This window comes from Dissoconium aciculare, assembly GCF_010015565.1.
Source record: "Dissoconium aciculare CBS 342.82 unplaced genomic scaffold K489scaffold_1, whole genome shotgun sequence".
NCBI lineage: Eukaryota > Fungi > Ascomycota > Dothideomycetes > Mycosphaerellales > Dissoconiaceae > Dissoconium > Dissoconium aciculare.
Window position 1 is genome coordinate 1,294,912 of NW_022984951.1, and position 19,501 is coordinate 1,314,412.

The 19,501-nt window shown below is 54.7% G+C and overlaps 7 protein-coding genes across 7 annotated transcripts; 5 read left to right on the top strand and 2 right to left on the bottom strand.

The window, feature by feature from the left end:
* Positions 1-272: 272 nt before the first annotated feature.
* On the top strand, positions 273-3,162 carry K489DRAFT_415001 (uncharacterized protein; the record flags this gene model as incomplete). The annotated part of the gene is made up of 3 exons (XM_033608171.1): positions 273-357; positions 416-2,232; positions 2,315-3,162. 3 exons carry the CDS (start codon positions 273-275, stop codon positions 3,035-3,037), a joined length of 2,625 nt encoding a protein of 874 aa, XP_033464373.1. The 3' UTR covers positions 3,038-3,162.
* A 504-nt stretch (positions 3,163-3,666) lies between these two features.
* Positions 3,667-6,053, bottom strand: K489DRAFT_406050 (uncharacterized protein; the record flags this gene model as incomplete). The annotated part of the gene is made up of 2 exons (XM_033607215.1): positions 3,667-5,790; positions 5,925-6,053. 2 exons carry the CDS (start codon positions 6,051-6,053, stop codon positions 3,667-3,669), a joined length of 2,253 nt encoding a protein of 750 aa, XP_033464374.1.
* Positions 6,054-9,288: 3,235 nt separating this feature from the next.
* On the top strand, positions 9,289-9,798 carry K489DRAFT_375429 (uncharacterized protein). Its single transcript, XM_033603686.1, has one exon. The coding sequence runs from the start codon at positions 9,517-9,519 to the stop codon at positions 9,733-9,735; it is 219 nt and encodes a 72-aa protein (XP_033464375.1). The 5' UTR covers positions 9,289-9,516; the 3' UTR covers positions 9,736-9,798.
* Positions 9,799-9,846: 48 nt separating this feature from the next.
* Positions 9,847-11,383, top strand: K489DRAFT_385973 (citrate synthase; the record flags this gene model as incomplete). Its single annotated transcript, XM_033606182.1, has 2 exons — positions 9,847-9,972; positions 10,079-11,383. The coding sequence occupies 2 exons, from the start codon at positions 9,847-9,849 to the stop codon at positions 11,381-11,383; spliced, it is 1,431 nt and encodes a 476-aa protein (XP_033464376.1).
* A 2,161-nt stretch (positions 11,384-13,544) lies between these two features.
* On the top strand, positions 13,545-15,234 carry K489DRAFT_13333 (mitochondrial carrier). Its single transcript, XM_033599059.1, has 4 exons — positions 13,545-13,616; positions 13,746-14,047; positions 14,149-14,521; positions 14,755-15,234. Exons 2-4 carry the CDS (start codon positions 13,834-13,836, stop codon positions 15,107-15,109), a joined length of 942 nt encoding a protein of 313 aa, XP_033464377.1. The 5' UTR covers positions 13,545-13,616; positions 13,746-13,833; the 3' UTR covers positions 15,110-15,234.
* Positions 15,235-15,512: 278 nt separating this feature from the next.
* Positions 15,513-17,198, bottom strand: K489DRAFT_13313 (aldo-keto reductase family 1 member C13). Its single transcript, XM_033599057.1, has 5 exons — positions 17,028-17,198; positions 16,885-16,963; positions 16,487-16,767; positions 16,158-16,392; positions 15,513-16,084 (listed from the first exon to the last, which is right to left on the bottom strand). Exons 2-5 carry the CDS (start codon positions 16,945-16,947, stop codon positions 15,752-15,754), a joined length of 912 nt encoding a protein of 303 aa, XP_033464378.1. The 5' UTR covers positions 16,948-16,963; positions 17,028-17,198; the 3' UTR covers positions 15,513-15,751.
* A 786-nt stretch (positions 17,199-17,984) lies between these two features.
* Positions 17,985-18,984, top strand: K489DRAFT_13503 (uncharacterized protein). The gene has a single exon (XM_033599070.1). The coding sequence runs from the start codon at positions 18,114-18,116 to the stop codon at positions 18,777-18,779; it is 666 nt and encodes a 221-aa protein (XP_033464379.1). The 5' UTR covers positions 17,985-18,113; the 3' UTR covers positions 18,780-18,984.
* The last annotated feature ends 517 nt before the right edge of the window (positions 18,985-19,501 follow it).

Sequence of the window (19,501 nt, forward strand, 5' to 3'; positions counted from 1 at the left end):
TGCATGATATTGTATGATTTGATCGATATGTACGTGATCATCACACCTGTATTTCTGGATATGATCTCCATCACAATCAATCACGACATGGACAAGGAAGGATGATTCGTAAGCAAGAATCACCAATGCAGTGAGATTTTAGACAGGCCTTGAACCACATCACCCGTACATAAAACGCAAGACCGACCATGTTCCTCAAATGGCTTTGGCAAGTTGTCGTCGGGACGTGTTATGCATCACAGATCATCCTCGGTAACAACAGTCCAAGCGCGATGGCCAAGACTTCTTCTCAATCATCAGTTATGCAATTCAGCCCAGACTTTCAATTGCTTGGACCATTTCAGATCGGCACTCGAGGCATGGATAACCCTACATGATACCGTAGCGAAACACCCGGCTAATGAAACCCTCACAGAAGCGACATGGGGTGCTGACCCATTGGAGACGACCCATGGCGGATTCCGTAGCCTAGAATACGACGAGCATGCCCATTTCCGGACGGCTCTCGCTACCAATGGAACCACTTCCTGGACACGAGCACCTCTTCAGACATCTTATTCGCAAGAGAATCGTCTTGTTGTCAAGTCCAAGATCTCATTTTCAAATGTTGACTGGCAAGCTCTTCAGAATGTCTATGGATGGGCAGCTCTCCAATGGCAGGCGTGGGTCCGAGGAGACCTTACTGTAACATCTGAGGAACTCGTGGTGGCCAACGTCTTTACTCCTCAGGTTCTCGAGTTCTGGATCGACGACGAGCATTACTTCGGAGGAGACTTTTATGCTTTCAACAGAGTCCCAGTGACTGTTCGTCTCTCTCCCGGCCATCATCGCATTGACCTTCGACTCGCGCGCGACGTTCGTGCCCAGGGAGCTGTTTCAAACCCTGACTTCGACTTGGAGTTGATCTTTGAGCAGCTGATCGGAGGCCCTCAGGTCTGGATCAATGCAGACTCCCCGGTCCTGACATCGGATTTTGTCGGACACGGCCCAACGGCGATCTTGGCAAGTCCATATGTTTCCGTCACGATACACAACAGCCTCGACGAAGACATTCTCATCCACAGCGTCGAATCATCCCACAGTGACTGTGTTGCGCGACTAGTATCTGAAGAGCCCATCCAGATTGTGAAAGGACAGTCACGTCCGCTAGCCATTCATGTCGAATGTTCAGGCGGCTACAAGGCCTCTATCCCTTTTTCTGTCAAGTATCTGATCGAAAGTCAGGGCAACCACTTGTCAATCCGATTCCATGCTTTACCGAAACTTCGCGACCTTCACGAACCGCACAAGGTGACTTTTATGCACCCAGGTGCAGTCGTGTCATACGCGATTCTTCGGCCGCCTTCACAAGTCGCAATAACAGCCTCAAATGGGGACAAATTACCTGTACTGGTTGCCCTTCACGGCGCTGGAGTGGAAGCGGACAGTGAAGATGTCAAACACTCCTTGGATGCTCTGCCTGATCTGCGGGTCTGGGCCCTTTTCCCAAGCGGCGGTACACCTTGGAGTGGTGACGACTGGCACGCATGGGGATCTGCAGACGTGCAGGCATCGGTTCTGATGATTCGGGATTGGATCGAAAGAACGAGTTGGACTCGTCCCGGCGTGGACGTCGATCGTTGGCTGCTGACCGGGCATTCCAACGGTGGGCAAGGTGCATGGTACCATCTCACTCACCATCCCGACAAGGTCGTCGCTGCTGCGCCTCTCAGCGGATACACATCCATTCAGAACTACGTACCGTATACATTTTGGAAATCTGCTGATCCTGGTCGAACGGCTGTTGTCCAAACTGCCCTGAATAGCTACAGAAACGAGCTTCACCTTCCAAATGTTCAAGGCATTCCCATATTTCAACAGCACGGAAGCAGCGATGACAACGTCCCTCCGTATCACTCACGCCTAATGGGTCAATTGATCAATGAAATTGGCGCTGATAGTGTCTATCATGAATTCCCAGGCAGGCCGCATTGGTGGGATGGCGTGATGACGACCGAACCGCTGAAGGCATTCTTCGAATACTGGACAGAGCACAGCAACTCCAAGATCCCATTCCGACTCAACAGCTTCAGCGTGGTCTGCGCCAACCCAGGAGATACGAGTGCAAAGTTTGGACTTGAAATCACACAGCTCCTTGTGCCTGGCCAGCTGGCTCGTATTGAGGTGACGTTCGACCCTGTTACGAAGACATGTGTTCTTGAGATCCGCAACGTCCGTCAATTCTTCATGCCCGTACGTATCGCCGCCGCTTTCCTACACTCTACATCTTCCTTTCTGCTTTCTAACCATTTCCAAACAGGAATACTTTCTCGAGTGCAAATTTATCCGCCTCAACCGTGTGAATCTCGACCTCACCACCCTCCAGCACGAACGCGGCGGATTCATCTACAACACGCCCACCTCCTTCCCCGGCGATGGTCGCCGCCCACGCCCCTTCCCACCCCGCCAACTCACCCAACTCGGCGCCATGGACGCCATCCTCCGCACCCATGGCGCCTTCGCCATCATCGCCCACTCCCCACAGCACAGACGAACCCACTCCCTCGCGCTGCAAATATCCCAGAACCTCCACCAATACTTCGCCGCCGACAGCCAGATCTCCTGCTCGTGGGATGACACGATCCCGTCGACAACCGCCAACGCGATCAGCCTCGCCGTCGGCACGGATCTCCCCCGCAGCTACGACCCCCTTTTCCCAATAGAGATCAGCCCCGACGGCACCGCGATCCTCATCCACCACATCGGCTTCGACGGCCGGCCCACGACAACCACATATCTCGACACCACGGGCCACGGACTCGCGGCGATCTTCCTCCGTCCCTTGCTGCCCAGGCGATTGGAACTCGTGGTTTGGGGTGTGGATGAGGAGAGCCTTGCGGTGGCGGCGAGGTTGGTGCCAATGTTGCCTGGGGTGGGACAGCCGGATTTCGTGGTATTGGACAGGAGGATGTCGGGGTTGGGCGTCGAGGGGGTGATGGCGATGGGGTTTTTGGATACGGCGTGGGAGGTGGCGGCGGGGACTTCGTATTTCTCGTGAAGGATCATCGGGGCTCTTTCTCATCACGCCAGATGCGTCTCTTCTTTCTTTTCCTTTTCGCCGGGATGGTGAAGAGATTAACGGTAGAGATCGGGGGGAGGGGGGGGAGGTCGATGGGAATTCCTACCGGCTACGAACCTGTAGACATGGGACGTCTCCCTCGTCGCGTCAAAGTTTTGCAACTGTGAGGATATACGGATCGCCAGTTACACATGTGGAAAACAGACAGGAGGGCACAGCAATGTTATTGGAAACAGTTTCAATCGAATTCAATGGACACAATTATAACCTTTATCGCGCACTGTCTCGATTTTCAAACAGCCACCGAAGATGCAAACGAAACGCAAGAACAAGCCACCGCGAAGGAGGACCTCCAAAAGAGGGAAGAACCCGACTAGCTAGAAGTCCCCGAGTCGCGCACCAACCAAACGGAGAAAAAAAACACCCCAAGACGCGACAAACTCAAGTGACAATTGATGAATTTAAGATGACAAAGAATAACAAAAAGACATTGATGTACACACAAAAAGGGTAAACCCTCCTCCAATGCGATCCGCCCAAAACCTGACTTTTTCTCAAGCTGCCAAACATGCAGCGGGCTTGAACCCAATCCCAGAAATGTCCATCAATCAGCGGTAAGAACCGCCTCCACCTCCGCTCTGAGGGAGGTTCAAACTGAAGCCAAAGCCCGGCACAGCGGGGGGCGTCGCGACCGCCACGGGCTCGGGGCGGGCATAGCTGTAGGGGTTTATCGGAGGTTGCTGGCCATTTCCAGCGCCGCCTCCATTGCCGTATGCATGATCGCCACCTTTGTTGCGGTTGTGGTGGTGTCCCCCACCGTGTCGGCCACCGGGGCCCTGACCGCCGGCGCGGTCATCTCGCTGGCGCTTGGTCGGCTGGCCGGACATGTCGGGGCCGACGCGCTTGCTCATGGCCTTGCTGCTGACTCCGGCGCCGATTTCAATGTCCGGCTCCTCGAGGACCATGCCGCTCTCGATGGGGCGGCCGCCGGTGCCACCGTATTCGGCGGTGAGCAGCCATTTGGTATCGGCGTCGGTGAGTTTGTCGATCGGGATGACGCTTTCACCTTTGGCGTAGTCGCAGCATTCGCGGGGGCCGAAGCCGACGCCCCATTTGGTCTGGCGGGCGATGTTCATGACGTCGCGGTCGTTGCGGGCTTGCATGTCTTCCATGTTTTGCTTGGCGTCGAGCGCGAAATTGCGGGTGGTCATCTTGACGAAGGCGTGGCGTTTGTCGCGGTTGGCGATACATGTTTGGACCACGCCGAAGCGCTCGAATAGGGCCTGGATCTCGGCTTGACTGCCATTGGCGCCGCCGACGAATAGAGTGCGGGACATGACTTTGATGTAGCCGTGAGGCAAGTTGGCGTCGTATCCGATGATTTTGGGTTGCATGGGCTTGCCGTTCATGGCGATGGCGGAAGGATTGTCGCGAGAAGCCATGGGTGGAGATCGCTGTCGGAAGCGCGATGGTGCTGGCCCTCGGCCACGTCCATTGCGATCATCATCCCCATCGCGACGATTGTTGGGATCATAGGAGCCGTACACTGGGCTATCGCGGCCGTTGCGTGCGCCCCTATCGGGACTGCGGCTGCGATCACGATCTTGTCCTCGACCGAAGTTTGCTTGGCCGTTGAACCCTGCTTGTTGCTGAGGCTGATATTGTTCTTCGAAGCCCTTCAGTACAGGCGCCCATTGTTCAGGAGGAATACCATTCTTTTGTAAGTCCTGGAGGAGTTGCAGTGCTGGAATCAGCTTCTGTGTGTCGTTCAGGATATTCTCTGGAAGGAGTCCTCGTAGTGGGGCCAAGGGATCATTCTGCGGTGGTGCATATGCTTGCTGTGGTGGCGGTGCTGCGGAATACGATTGTGGCACGGAAGACGGCGGCTGTAGAGGATATCCGCCATACGGAGCCTGCGCCTGATATGAGGGGTTTGCGTCAGGCTGTGGCATATAAGGGAAAGATGGCGCAGGCTGTTGATACTGCTGCTGAATAGGAGGCGGAGGTGCTGCTGCATGTTGCTGCTGGGCAAACAGAGCTGCAATGCCAGGTGGCAGCTGAGCTGCTGGTGCAGAAGCTTGATTTGGGGTGCTGACTGGCATGGCTGGAGGAGGTTGAGATACAGGGGCAGCTTTGGACAATGCAGCTAGAATACTGTTTACGTCCGAGGGCGGAGCAGCTGGCGGCGACCTAAGTGAAGATGGAGGAGGTGCTGGCCGAGGCGGGCCGTTAGTTGCTAGAGGCGCCGCAAGACCTTGCTCATACAAGTGACGAGGAGGATATCCTACGGGTGTCATTATAGGCCGCGTTGGAACAGGTGCCACTTGCACTTCTGAGGGTGCTGTTGAAGCAGTCTGAAGAGCAGCAGTTTGCCCAGATGGAGCACCTTCACCTTTCAGTCTACTCTTGAACTCGCCAAGCATCTTTGCCGGGAATGTGTTGGCACGCTCCCAGATCGTGATCATGTTCTCAAGCTTGGGCTTTTGTTCTGTAGGGATGTCCTTCATCATATCATCAAACAGCGCCGGCATGAGCTCCGTGACGCGTTTAACAGCAGCGGGATATGTGCCGGGCTCTCCTCGTCCTTCCACATGTAAATCCTGTCCCGCTGCTTTTGCTTTTTCGATCCATTGTCGTACTACACTATCAATGACGTACAACGCGCCTAATTTGTGGGTTGATGGTGCTTTCTTCAATGCTCGGTAGAATGACTGTACAAGGCTGGACTCGGCCTGGATGGTAGAGATGTTAGTTCGTGGTCTCCAGGGATGACATTAACACATCGTGCGGCGGGCAAAGGCCTGTTAGGCCTGGCCGCGTCGACTCTTTCGACAAGATCGTCGCAATGATAGTACTGAACACTTACCTGAATATTATTCACACACAGGGTGGTAATGGTGGTGATCTTGGTCTTGCTGGCGCCCGGTGGTTTGAGCGAGTTCAAAGACGCTAGCAGTCCGTCTAGGTCATCTACAGTTGGTGTTGATGCGGCCATATTGTCTACTGAAGGTATAGCCTATCCGCAAGATGGTGGTGCTTGCTATGCGCAGCGCTGGTCACGCTCGATCAATGACGATCTCCTCGTCAATGGCCTACGTGGAGCGCGATGTGATCACTCTGATCAGAGTCGGTACTGCGACGTCTTAGAGCAGCTACTGTGCCTTGCCGGGTCGTTATTCGGCTGCGAGAGCAATGGGAACACAACGGACCGGCTGTCGATGTGATTATGCAAACTTGTAGTCTTCGCTCGCACGACACGTGAAGGTTTTATCAGCCACACGATGTCTCCTCTGATATTCTCTTGACCAGGTGAAGATGGCTGTACGACACGGACGTTGGCTACGCTCTACGCGACCGCCTACTCACTCGTACTATGTAGGCACGGGTCAGGAAGTAGGTATCCAAATGTAGCGTTCCGTCAGGAAAGTCTAGAGAGAATCCGTGGATGTTACAACTACTGATTGAAACACCTGAGATTACTCTGGAATGTGCGCGAACAATGCCTGTATGTGGACGTTCAATTTTTGCTTAAAAAACAAGCCGACTCGACGCTTGTCGTTTGCTAGAATGATGCCCGAGGCGTGAAATGGTATCACCTTGTTAGTTAAAAGACAACAGATGCGCGATGACTCGACGAGTGGACGCGCGCCGTGCCGCTGTTTGGAAGGCGACGAGGTGCAGGTTCGTGACACGCAAAGGATGAAATTCGACGACGAAAATTTCGGCAAGGTGGTTGAAGCAAATGCTACCGCTGCTTTCGCGTAAAACACGTGAGATGCGCTTTGTCGATTGGAGTCGGCCTGCTACGTAGAGGCTGTTGATGCGATGGAGGAACACGAGAAAGGAGTGGAGGATGGGATGAATGAAGTTGAGAAGAAGGAGAAGAGGCTGGTGACAGATGGAAGACTTGGCTGGATCCCAACAGCGACGGCGGCTTCTCGGGTCTCAGCAGCCACGTGACGACTTCGGCAGTCGTCTGCTGACAGCCATGCGGCCACCCGACGAAACACTCGGAAATACGAATAAATGGAAATATCATGCACGGGAATAATGTTACAAGTCTGCGTCGTCATGAGATCCGTCACTACTAACGTACCTATCGGTATGAGAGAATTAATGTACCAAGTAGCGTAACGTAAATGAGATATCTCGAACTGTCCATCATTCCGCCAGGGAAGTGTGCAAGAAGACCGACTGCACAGGATGGCTTCAGAATGCTTCTCATCTTGTGGGAACATGCGCTGTTCCGCACAATCCGCCCGGGAAGGCACTGCTACTGTAAACATCGAAATTTCGGGAATCTGCGTGTGTTGGAGTGCATTGTTTTGTTCCAGCCACCCTTGCGTCCTCTGTGAACACACGAGCGGACGGAGTTTTAAGGCAGTATCATCATTAGCACTCGGCTTACCCGCCTTTTAAGGCCCTCCATAGATATGGAAATAGAATGATGAGAGCAATTAGAAACTACAACTCTTATGATGCCGCCGACTTCGGCACACAAGCTTACCCGAACGCCGAAGCCGAACTGCCGGTATACCGACCTCGTTCATCCGTCGGAGTATCTGACTGTGATGAGCGACGAAGCGCGGGCATCGCCATATCCCTGCCATGTACAGTACAGTGCAGGTGTATGATGGTACGCGAGCGATGAAACCTAGAATGGTCCCGATGAGGTCCTCTCCGTCCTGAGGGAGGATGACAGCGATCCGTTGATGTGCATGTGCCCGGATCGCTTTCGATCAGTGTCGGTGTTCCCAAACAAGAAGGAAAAAGAAGTTGGAACACACGAGCTTTCTCTGCGCCCGCCACCACTCGAACAACCCACCCAACAAGATGGAAAATCCACTATGTATGTGCTCGGCAGGAAAGTTCCCGCCGGCTTGCGAGAAAGCTTTCCCCATGTTCTCCCCATGTCCGAGGCATATGCGAAGATGCGATCTGGTCACGATGGCGCATCGGCCACGAAAGAGCGCCGAAGCATGACGAGCGAAGGCTAATCAATGAGCGGGTTGCGAATGTTCGCCCGCTGGAATGATAATAATAATAATAACTTTCAAGAGAGGTGATAACCGTGGAAGCCCTGGAGGTGTGCCGAAAACAAAGCCCTAAATGGAGCCAAATTGACGATGATGGATGGGAGCGTGCCCTGGTGATGCACGAATGAGGTCTCCAGGGACGAGCGAGACGAGCGGCCGGCTATATGCAAAGCTGGCGATTGTTTTGCAAAAGCCGCGAGAGGCCGAGGAACAATATCCATCTCTGATCCGTCTGTTGGTGTTTCTGCTTCCAAGAGAGGATGACTCTGTCCGAGATCGCAACCGGGCAGTGTGCTGTATACCCTCGGTGCGTATCTCCTCCCAATACCGCAAGGGTTATGATATCAGTGGGCGCTATCTCTCACATGCGCCAATCACGGTTATTACATGACGTTGACGCATGTGCATGTCGCGATGCTTCTCTGCAGGAAGGGTCTCCGACATGTACTGCACCGCACCGCACTGGACTGTCCTGTATCGTTAGATGCGGATCGAAGGGCAGGATTAATGATATTCCGCGAAGGTCATCATCTATCACATGTCGTTTTGTCGATCAAAGGCCCGACGCAACGCTGGGAGACCGGCGGACTCGGCTTCATGACTGCTAGGAGACTTGGCAGCGGATAGATGTTCGTTGAATCTAATGTTGCCCAAACAAGCATCATGGACTGATGAAATGGCCCAGCACCTGCACTAGTAAATATCTACGGATGGCATCGATCAAGTGAACCCGTCGGAAGAGCTTGGGGGTGTTTTTTCTCTTTCTTTCCCGCCAACCGCCGAGAGGAGAACCCTTGCGCGATGCAGGACGAGTCGGAAGAGTCCACCATCGTGCTTATCATTTTGAAAATGTCTACTGATTTTGGAATGATGCGTGGAGATGAACCCGTGCAGGGCCGGAGAGGACTACCAGGTATCTATCAACCCACGCGTGAGATATACATCTGAGAGGTACATACAGGTCAGCCCAAACGGTTTGGTCGAGGTCGGGCGTTGCATCATCATCATGGTATGGCATGGCATGGATCGTGGGTTTACTGTTCGGGTGGGAGTTGGCGGGCGGGATGCGGATCAACGTCGGCTTTCGGGGGAGGGAGGATTCAATTTTTTTTATTCTTTATTTTTTTTGGTGACAGCCAGCCGCAGCAACAACACCAGCAGCAGCATCAACGGGCGGGAATCGGGGGTTGCTGTGTGTAATAAAATGTACAGCATTGTACTAACATTGTACTGCACTGTGGTCCGTAGGAGAAGCTCTCATCAGTAGTAGCAGAAGCTGTGTATTATTATTATTATTATTATTACTACCTAGGTATACAGTCCGAGCGCCCCCAAATTCACCCGTCCGTCAGCCGCAGCTCGGACGGGAGTTTTCGTCGCTCACCCAGCCAGCCAGCCAGCCAGCGCCAGAGCTACCCATTCATGCCCGGGCGTGGTGTCATTACCGGCGCTGCCGTCAACACACACACCTTCTCTCATCACATCTTTCTAGAGTCTTTCTTCCATCGTGAGACTTTTCCACCTCCACCTCCACCTCCACCATCTCCATCAATAATATCCCTCCCTCTTCCTACCCAGGTTCGTCATCTCCATCCATCGTCGGACCTCACGGGGATCCATCTGATCCGTTGTCCGACTTGACTTTCATCATCTGACCTTTGCGCTTCTCAACAGAGGATCTATCCTTGTCCCGGCGGACGACAGTTCCATCTTTTTAAACCTCCTCTAGATTGCCTCGGAACGATCGTGACGATGGCTCTCAACACCTTCTCCCGCGCTGCTCTGCGCCGCACAATGGCTCCCCAGCCTGCCTTCTCATGGACGCAAAAGACCGCTTTCAACCTCGCCCGAACATACGCGACCCCGAGCAAGACCGCAGTAAGTCCCGATGCTTTCTCGCCAGCTGCGCCAATGCCACACCATTGAGCGCGGCGTACGCATACAAACCTCACCGAACGCCCACTAAATTGAAACCCATCAACAGTCCCTCAAAGAGACCTTCGCCGCCTCGCTGCCCGAGAAGATTGAGCAGATCAAGAAGCTGCGGAAAGAGTACGGTAACAAGGTCATCGGCGAGGTCACCTTGGACCAGGTCTACGGTGGTGCCCGTGGTATCAAGTCCCTCGTCTGGGAGGGTTCCGTCCTCGACTCCGAGGAGGGCATCCGTTTCCGCGGCAAGACCATCCCCGAATGCCAGGAGCTCCTTCCCAAGGCCCCCGGTGGCTCTGAGCCTCTGCCCGAGGGTCTCTTCTGGCTCCTCTTGACCGGCGAGGTTCCCTCCGAGCAGCAGGTTCGTGACCTCTCCGCCGAGTGGGCCGCTCGCTCCGATGTCCCCAGCTTCGTCACCGAGCTCATCGACCGCTGCCCGTCCGACCTCCACCCCATGGCCCAGCTCTCCCTCGCCGTCGTCGCCCTCGAGCACGAGTCCTCCTTCGCCAAGGCCTACGCCAAGGGCATGAAGAAGGCCGAGTACTGGGAGCACACCTTCGAGGACAGCATGGACCTCATCGCGAAGCTGCCCACCATCGCCGCCCGCATCTACCGCAACGTCTACAAAGACGGCAAGGTCCCCGCCGTGCAGAAGGACAAGGACTACGGCTACAACTTGGCCAACCAGCTCGGTTTCTCCGAGAACAAGGACTTTGTCGAGCTGATGCGCCTCTACCTCACCATCCACTCCGACCACGAGGGTGGTAACGTCTCCGCCCACACCACCCACCTGGTCGGTTCCGCGCTCAGCTCTCCTTTCCTCTCCCTCGCCGCTGGTCTGAACGGTCTCGCCGGTCCCCTCCACGGCCTCGCCAACCAGGAGGTCCTCAAGTGGCTCCAGGAGATGAAGGCCTCGGTCGGCTCCGACTTGTCCGACGAGAACATCACCAAGTACCTGTGGGACACCCTCAAGGCCGGCCGTGTCGTTCCCGGCTACGGCCACGCCGTCCTCCGCAAGACCGACCCGCGTTACGTCTCCCAGCGCGAGTTCGCCATCAAGCACCTCCCCGACGACCCGATGTTCAAGCTCGTCTCGCAGGTGTACAAGATCGCGCCCGGCGTGTTGACCGAGCACGGCAAGACCAAGAACCCGTACCCCAACGTCGACGCCCACTCCGGTGTCTTGCTCCAGTACTACGGCCTCACTGAGGAGAACTTCTACACCGTCCTCTTCGGTGTCAGCCGTGCGCTCGGTGTCCTCCCTCAGCTCATCATCGACCGTGCCGTCGGTGCGCCCATCGAGCGTCCCAAGTCGTTCGACACTGCTCACTGGGCCAAGCTCGTCGGTGCCAAGATTTAAATGGAAGCACCAACCGAAACTCGTGCGTGACAATGCCTTTCGCCAATCCATCTGCATGAAGGACTGGAATCTTCCTCGGTGACGCGCCATCCGAAGTCTTGTTTCTGCACCACCTTTTTGCACTTCTTCGTCACTATACCACGTTTTTGATCAGAAAAAGGGGGGAAGCATCGTCTCCAGTATCGAACCCAGCTTTATATCGTCGAAAAGAAAATATCGAGGAGAGAGCAAGAAGGACGGAGCGTGCTTTCCGAAGCCGAGCACGAGGAGGCCACCACGAAGGACAAGTACACCCCTCCGAGGATGCCAGCCGTCGTAGCGCTTCCCTGGGCTCCCACGCCTCCGTTCTCCCGGTGGTGGTGATGGGTTGGAGTCGAAGGGGGTGTGCCCAATCCGCCGCTCCTTCCCACCCACCTCAACTGACACCTATGTACCATTAAAATGAGAAAAAACTCCCCGCCTTCATTCCGTTGTTGTCATGCCGCTCCGTGCACCTGTGTTGACCCATGATGATGATGATGATGATGTCCGCCTCAGATTGGGAAGCGACTGAAAGATGAAGTGATAACCACAAAGGGAGTATCGTAGGTTCGCTTGCACACACACACTCTCTCTGTCTCTCTCTCTATGTGCTCCGATCCCCAAGCCAGCAGCGAATCTCTCCCACTCGAGAGGGACGCCCAGATGCTTCTCTGCCCACGAGACTGTTCCTCCTAGTACGATTCGACTCAACGGTCGACGGGATGCATCAGTGACCCACCGATGACACCCGTTCAGGGTTCAAGATCCTTCTTTCTTTTTCGTCCTCCCCCTAAGCAGGTTTTGAGAGAGCGAGAAGTAGAGAAAAGCCGACGCGCTGTTCGGTTGAGAGAGAGAGAGAGAGAGAGAGAGAGAGAGAGAGAGAGAGAGAGAGAGAGAGAGAGAGAGAGAGAGAGAGAGAGAGAGAGAGAGAGAGAGAGAGAGAGACGGTGGGAAATTCCTGTGTGTCGCACGGCAAATCTAAGATTATTTCCGGCATCAACAGAAATAAAAGAACAAGGATCCATCATCCCAGCAAAGACCTGCATGTGTATGTATGGGTATGGTCCCGGAATTCTGCAATGAGATTCTACACTGTACACACTGATGTCGTGGACTCTGCTCGTTGCTGTTTGTCTATCTGGGTGGGAGGGCGAGACACGACGGGGAGGGAACTGATGATTGAGAACTCGTTACTTCCAAGGTTCACGGTATCCAAGCACGACGATGATAGTAACAGTGTGAACGATGGGCCAGGGACAAATCACTCTACCTAGATATACTTCAATCAGCGATGGGACTCGAATATCTTCCGTCCCTGTGTGAAGACCTCCTCGTGCTCCTCCCAGTGGAGACTTCGCTCCTCCTCCTACTTATTACTGTTTCACAGCCCAGTGCTTGGGCGGTGTTGTCGTCTCATCACTAAAACAAATCTCATCGGTTTCCGGGGATAATTCACGTTATTGATGAATGTTGGGGGCGGGCGCGCGGGTGGTCCGGCCTTTCTCTCTTCATCACCGCCGAGAGACATCGCACCGGATGGCTTTCCTGTCGCATCGCCGCCTCTCTCTCTCCCTCTCACACGATCGAGGATGACAATGATTAGGACCGATCACACGTAAGATTGTCTCCGCGATGCAAAGCGACCGGGACAGGGATTGCGACGGGTCTCTTGTATAGCGAGCGAGCGCATGGGGACTGAACACTGCGAAAAAAAACGGGCGCGCTCTGGCCTCCCTCCCCCCCAGATTTCATGGAGGACGATGTATACTAAAATATCCTCCGAACTATGTATGGGATTTTCCGCCGCGGCACACGAGAGAGACAGGGCAGGAAGACAGGGCAGAGAGAGAGGGAGAGGCAGAGAGAGCGACAGAGATGAGAGAGGGAGAGGCAGAGAGAGCGACAGAGATGAGAGAGGGAGAGGCAGAGAGAGCGACAGAGATGGAAAGCCTGGAGGAGCTGGGAAGTCGGTTCGCTAGCGAGACTCTCTCTCTCTCTCTCTCCGTTGAGCGATTCCCCAGCTTTTCTCCCCCCGTTTCTCGCTAAAACTGCTTGCTGCTATCTTTACTCTTTACTACCCGACCGCTACCACTACAGGTCCACAGCTACTGCACTGGGCTAGAGAGCTTTTCCCCATTGAATTTCTAATTTCCCTATCTCTTACTGTACAACTGCAACTATCACCACCGTCATCCCCATCATCATCATCACCAATATCCTCATCAATTGACCTTGTCGCCGTCGTCCTCTCTCTCCACTCTCCACTCCGCCGTCAACCGTCGCAACCTCTCCGCGCGTCTTCCTCCTCCGCCGACTCTCCCATATACCTATATTCCATCCTTCCAGGCAACGAAGCCGATCCAATCGCCTCGGTCAGGCACATTTACTCTCCACCCTCCTAATCGGAAAACCTCTTCCATACCGCAGCAATGGCCCCTACCTCCGCAATCAACGAGAGCACGAAGCTCGAGAAGCCGCCGATCAAGTTCAGCAACTTGTTGGTCGGTTCCGCCCTCAACATGTTCGAGGTCTCCACCCTCGGTCAGCCGCTCGAGGTGATGAAGACCACCATGGCCGCGAACCGCGCTGACGGTTTCGCCGGGGCGGTCTCGCGCATCTGGAGCCGTGGTGGTGTCTTTGGATGTGAGTCTGCAACGCTATCCCTCCTCTCAAACCTTCCATCGTTCCTTGTTCGGCCAGCCTCGAATCGTTCCCGCTGACCGTCGTCTTCCTCCGAAAAACAGTCTACCAAGGTCTCATCCCCTGGGCCTGGATCGAAGCCTCCACCAAGGGCGCCGTCCTCATCTTCGTCGCCTCCGAGACCGAATACTACGCCAAGAGCGTCGGCGCCAGCAACTTCACCGCCGGCATCAGCGGTGGTATGATGGGCGGTCTCGCCCAGGCCTACGCCACCATGGGTTTCTGCACCTGCATGAAGACGGTCGAGATGACCAAGAGCAAGGCCGCGGCCACCGGCGCCAAGGTCCCGGGCACCATGGAGACTTTCATGGCCATCTACCGCAAGGAGGGTATCGCCGGTATCAACAAGGGTGTCAATGCGGTCGCGGTGCGACAGGTGACCAACTGGGGTTCCCGATTCGGTCTGAGCCGTGTCGCGTAAGTTTTTTTTCTCTCTCCCTCCCTCTTCCTTTTCGTTAGGTCTTTTACCTTTTTGGGGAAAGCTGGTTCTCTGCCTGTTTTCCTCTCTAAGGGAACAAGGCGCATGAATGGCATAAAAGAGATTGGGAAAAGATGGATACAAAGAAGGAAGCACCGCACTGGGAAAAAGAAAGCAGAAACCCCCCTGAAACGGCCTCCACACTAACACAAACCTCTCTCTCCCCCAACAGCGAAAACGGCATCCGCTCCTTCAACGGCAAAGACGAATCCGCCAAACTCACCACGCCCGAGAAGATCCTCGCGTCCGCCCTGGGCGGCGGTCTCTCCGCCTGGAACCAGCCGATCGAGGTCGTGCGCGTGGAGATGCAGTCCCGGACCGACGACCCCAACCGGCCCAAGAAGATGACCGTCGGCAACACCTTCGCGTACATCTACAAGAACAACGGCCTCAAGGGCCTGTACCGCGGCGTCGCGCCCCGCATCGGTCTGGGCATCTGGCAGACCATCTGCATGGTCGCCCTCGGCGACGTCGCCAAGGAGGCCGTGCAGAACCTCACCGGCGAGAAGGTCACCGCCAAACACTAGAGAGCCTTTCTGTCGTCTGCACTCCCGATCCTCCGCGTTTGGAAAGGAGATGGTAGAGGGAAAGCGGGGAGACGGTCTCTTCTTTTGGGAGGGAAGGGCCTGGCTTACCCAGGGCGAGCCTTTCCCCTACTCACCGAGTGGTGCACCCGAGTCGGCGTTCGGAACGGCAACCCTCAACTGGGTATTTCGAAGTTCTCTGGTTTTTCCCACAGAGAACAGCTAAATCAAGATTTAGACGGAGGGGGAAAGATGTGTGGAGTCGCACGGGAGCGTGAAGAACGGCCGCGGTCTCCTTGTCTTTCTTTTCTTTTCCCGGCTCGCTCGCTTGCTTGCTACGATCCGGTGCTCGAGGGAGAGATGTGGAGGGCATGGGCGTGGGAGCGGGAGAGACAGAGATTGGGCCGGAGAGCCGACGATCGCTGGTCCCCCTCGATGTTTTTGTATGTCACGTTGCGGAATTTGTTTCGACCAATAGACCCGGGGTAGATCGTTTTTTCAATTTCTTTTTCTTTCATTTGTCTCTTCTTCTTCTTTTCAACTTTCGAGGGACCGTCATGCGGATTTCCGGTTTCTCTCCCTCCTCTCTCTCTCTCTCTCTGCGATTTCGATTTCGGTTTCGGTTTCTCTCCCTCTCTCTCTCTCTCACGACCGATCGTCATCGCCATATTTATGGTTCCAATAACCCCTCACATGCCTCTTTCTCCCTTCCTCATTGATCTCCCCGATCTCCCTCGGCGTCAGCTTGAACGTCATAGCCCGGAGGTAGTCGCTCAGGCGCTGCTCCTTGGACGAGGTCGTGATGACCGCGACGTCCTGGTCGATGCACCACCGGATGCAGACCTCGGCGGGGGAGACGCCGTACTTGTGCGCCAGCGCCGCGAGGCTCGCCTCGAGCGGCCCCGGTTCCGCCGCCGACGACGACGCCCCGCGCTTGACGACGGCGGCGAGCGAGCCGTACGCGCTGGTCGCGATGCCCTGTGGGAGAGAGACGGAAGAGGTCAGCTTCTCGGTCTCTTTTGACGGGAGATGGGGATAAGGAAAGCAGTACCTTTTTCTTGTGGTATTCGATCCATTCCGGATGTTGCAGGTACGGGTGGAATTCGATCTGGTTGACCGCCGGCGGGACCCGCGCCGTCTCGAGGATGACGTCGAGGTGTTCCGGGTGGTAGTTGCTCACGCCGATGGACCGCGTCAGACCCTGCGCCTGGAGCTCCTCCATCTGTCTCCAGCGGGCCTGGTGTTCGGCTCTGTCCTCGGTGTGGAAGGGGCTGTGGATGAGGTAGCTTTTTTGTTTCGGTGCGAGGTGATGGTTAGCCTGAGGTCGAGGAGAGTTGTTGTTGTTATTGTTATTGTAGGATGGGGAAACGACACACGTACAGATCTACATGGTCGACCTGGAGCTTCTGCAGACTCAACCTGAGGGCGGCGGGGATGTCGGCGATGTTCGGGAGGACTTTGGTCGTGATGAAGAGCTTGTCGCGGCCGACGCCGGCCTTCTTGATGGCCATGCCGAGTTCGGTCTCGGTCTTGTAGACCTCGGCGCCGTCGAGGTGGTGATAGCCCAATTCGATGGCGGTGACGGTGCTGTCGATGCAGTTCTGGTCGAGTTTGGACTCGTCGCCGGTCTTGTACCATGCGGTCCCGGTCCCGAATGCGAGCTGGAGAGGAATCATTGGGGATTAATTTGGTCCCGAGGCGGTGGATTGATTCGGGATGTCTTTGAAGATCGATGGAGCATCTCGAACGCCATCCTCATCTGACGGACTGTCACGTACCATGGGGAGGCTGTTGCCATCGTTGAGCTTGAGACTTGGGATGGGAGTATGAATGAGCGCCATGTTGATGAGCGATGGTCTGGATATCCGGGTGTATGTCAGATGTGAGGTTGAATTGTAGTGATTTTCGAGTTGATCCCTACGTGATTGATTGATTGATTACGACCGAACAAACCAATGAGGGGCCGCGTGTGTGAATGGCGTTCGTGGACCGGTATGTACGTATGTACAGTATATACCTAGTATGTATGTATGTATGCCCACTGTTATACGCCCAATCCGGACATGTGAGGTCACTCTTACCACACCCACACCCCGGACAATACAAGCATTGAGAAAGCTCGGCATATGGCGGGGAACAAAGAAAGATATAGACATCAATCTTCAGTACTAGGTAGTAGGTACATATCACCACATTAAAACTCGATCCAAGGCAATGTTATTGATATGTTGTACCTACGTCACAGTTCATAATAGACAACTGAGTCCCGTCTCACCACTGTTGTCGCCATCCCCTGACGATGTGGTGCTGTGGCGATGCTGAGATGTCTACATTGCTGTGCAAAATATTACTGGTAAAGGTCTGAATGTATCTCAAGGACATATCCGTGTACAGCAGTGACATTGGATCAATCTCGAAAGCCATACAGCTCCCGGTCCAACACCGATAGACCATGCTATCCCAGTGGACGACCAGTTGCGCTGTTCTGTGAATCGGAGCTGTAATTCCGATGGCCAAATCGTCCAGTGTGACCCGATCAGATAATAACAATAATGATAAGCTTAATCTGCGAATATGCGATGGTTGACAATGGGACCGCGGATTTGGAAGAGATGCGCTCCAGCAGATGAAACTTTTCCCGCCTGGGTCGAGGCGATCTTCTCGGGATGCATCATCATGATGCTCGTGGCGATGGTTATGCTGGCTGTTCCGCTGGCTGTGAGTTTGCACGAGGGATCCATGCTGATCATCCCATAGCTTTTCCGTCTCTTCCGTCTATTCTGTCCTTTATCCTCGCTGCCCGTGCCTGTAAGGTGCCGTCTGATCCGGCAGACCCGGCGGTGGGAGTTCTGAACATTCCCTTTGGAACCTGTGCATATTTTCGTCTATCATCGATTTGATATATACTAGGTGTGTACGATCGACCGGTTGTGGGAGGGTACAGTCTGAGCGAGTGTACATATATATACATATATATGTATAAAAATCCAGTATATACCGACAGTACATGCGCTGGACATCTTTGACCGAGAACATCCATCCCATCGCGCCCGTAAATACGTCATTTCTCGACCGCGCGGAAATGAGAAAGTCGGCCGGCGCGCACGCCAGACCAAGTAAAATCCGGGCCAGCGCCAACCAGCGCCCGTTCGACATTCACCCTGATTTGATCATTTCCATCAGTCTTTCTGTCTTTCTTTGCCCCAGGCCAAGGATAAAACGGGCGGAGAGACGATCAATCCGAAGGGGGGGAGACGATAATAATAATCAATCAATCACATTTCATCACTGCGCAGTAGCGGAATTGCCGGGCTGGACTGTTCAGTTCTGTATACTGTGCTGTATACACGCTCGCTCGCTCGCTCGCTCTCCACTCCTCCTTCCTCATCAACATCAACACACACACACACACACCTACCTAACCTACCCAGGTCTCCAGCTGCTACCAAACATTCCGTTTTGGCGCGTTTCCATCGCACTGCCGCCAACAAAAACAACATACCTACGATCCCACCACGACCACCATCAATATCACCATCGATATCACCAGAGTCCCACCGGTCACCATCGTCAACATCATCTCTGCTTCTCTGCTTTGACCATCCTGGTCAGAGAGGCGGCTGGCCCACGTCCGCCAACCAACCAACCAACTCACGCCCATATCCACCAATAGAGCCGTGCCGTGCCGTGTCTCCATCATCGGTTTATCACAATTTTGGGGAAATCCTGCTTGGTCTTGCTCTTCTTGCTGCCGTCCCAAACTCTTGCCTCACCATCGTGTGCCAAAGACATCATCTCCAACCAGACCCGACGCCTGCAGCGTGGACAGTGTTAATTCCGATTCATGACGACCTGTTTATCATCCCGACGAATTTAACCAACGCGCATATCATTCCGGCGACCTTACCCAACGCACAAACTCCCTCGACCAACGACTGCGGCTGCTTCGAGTTTATCTTCACGAGAGTCATGTCGAATCGCGACTAATTTCCGCCCACCAAACTAGCGATAATCATTCTCGCGGGCCGACATCCTCAGCATATTTCACTACTTTCGCACGGAGCTTGCTCAGATGGACTACTTCAACGGTTCGGCGCCTGCCGTACAGGGTGCTGAGACTCCGGCAGGTCAGAACAATGCCGCTGCTGCTCCCAACAACTCGACCTCCCGCCGGCCGGTCGGTCTTCCTTCATTCGAGAGTCTCCGAGCTCCCTCCACGATCCGGATCCGCAGGTTACCCTCTCATCAGGGCTCCTTCACAAGACCAGCCACGCGCGAGGCCGACACTCGACCAGCGAGCCCTGTGGTTGAGCCTGTGGAGACGACAGGCCGCCGGCGGAGCATGTCTGCTCCTCAGCGCTATCGTTCCGAAGTCCTGGATGGCGTACAACACGA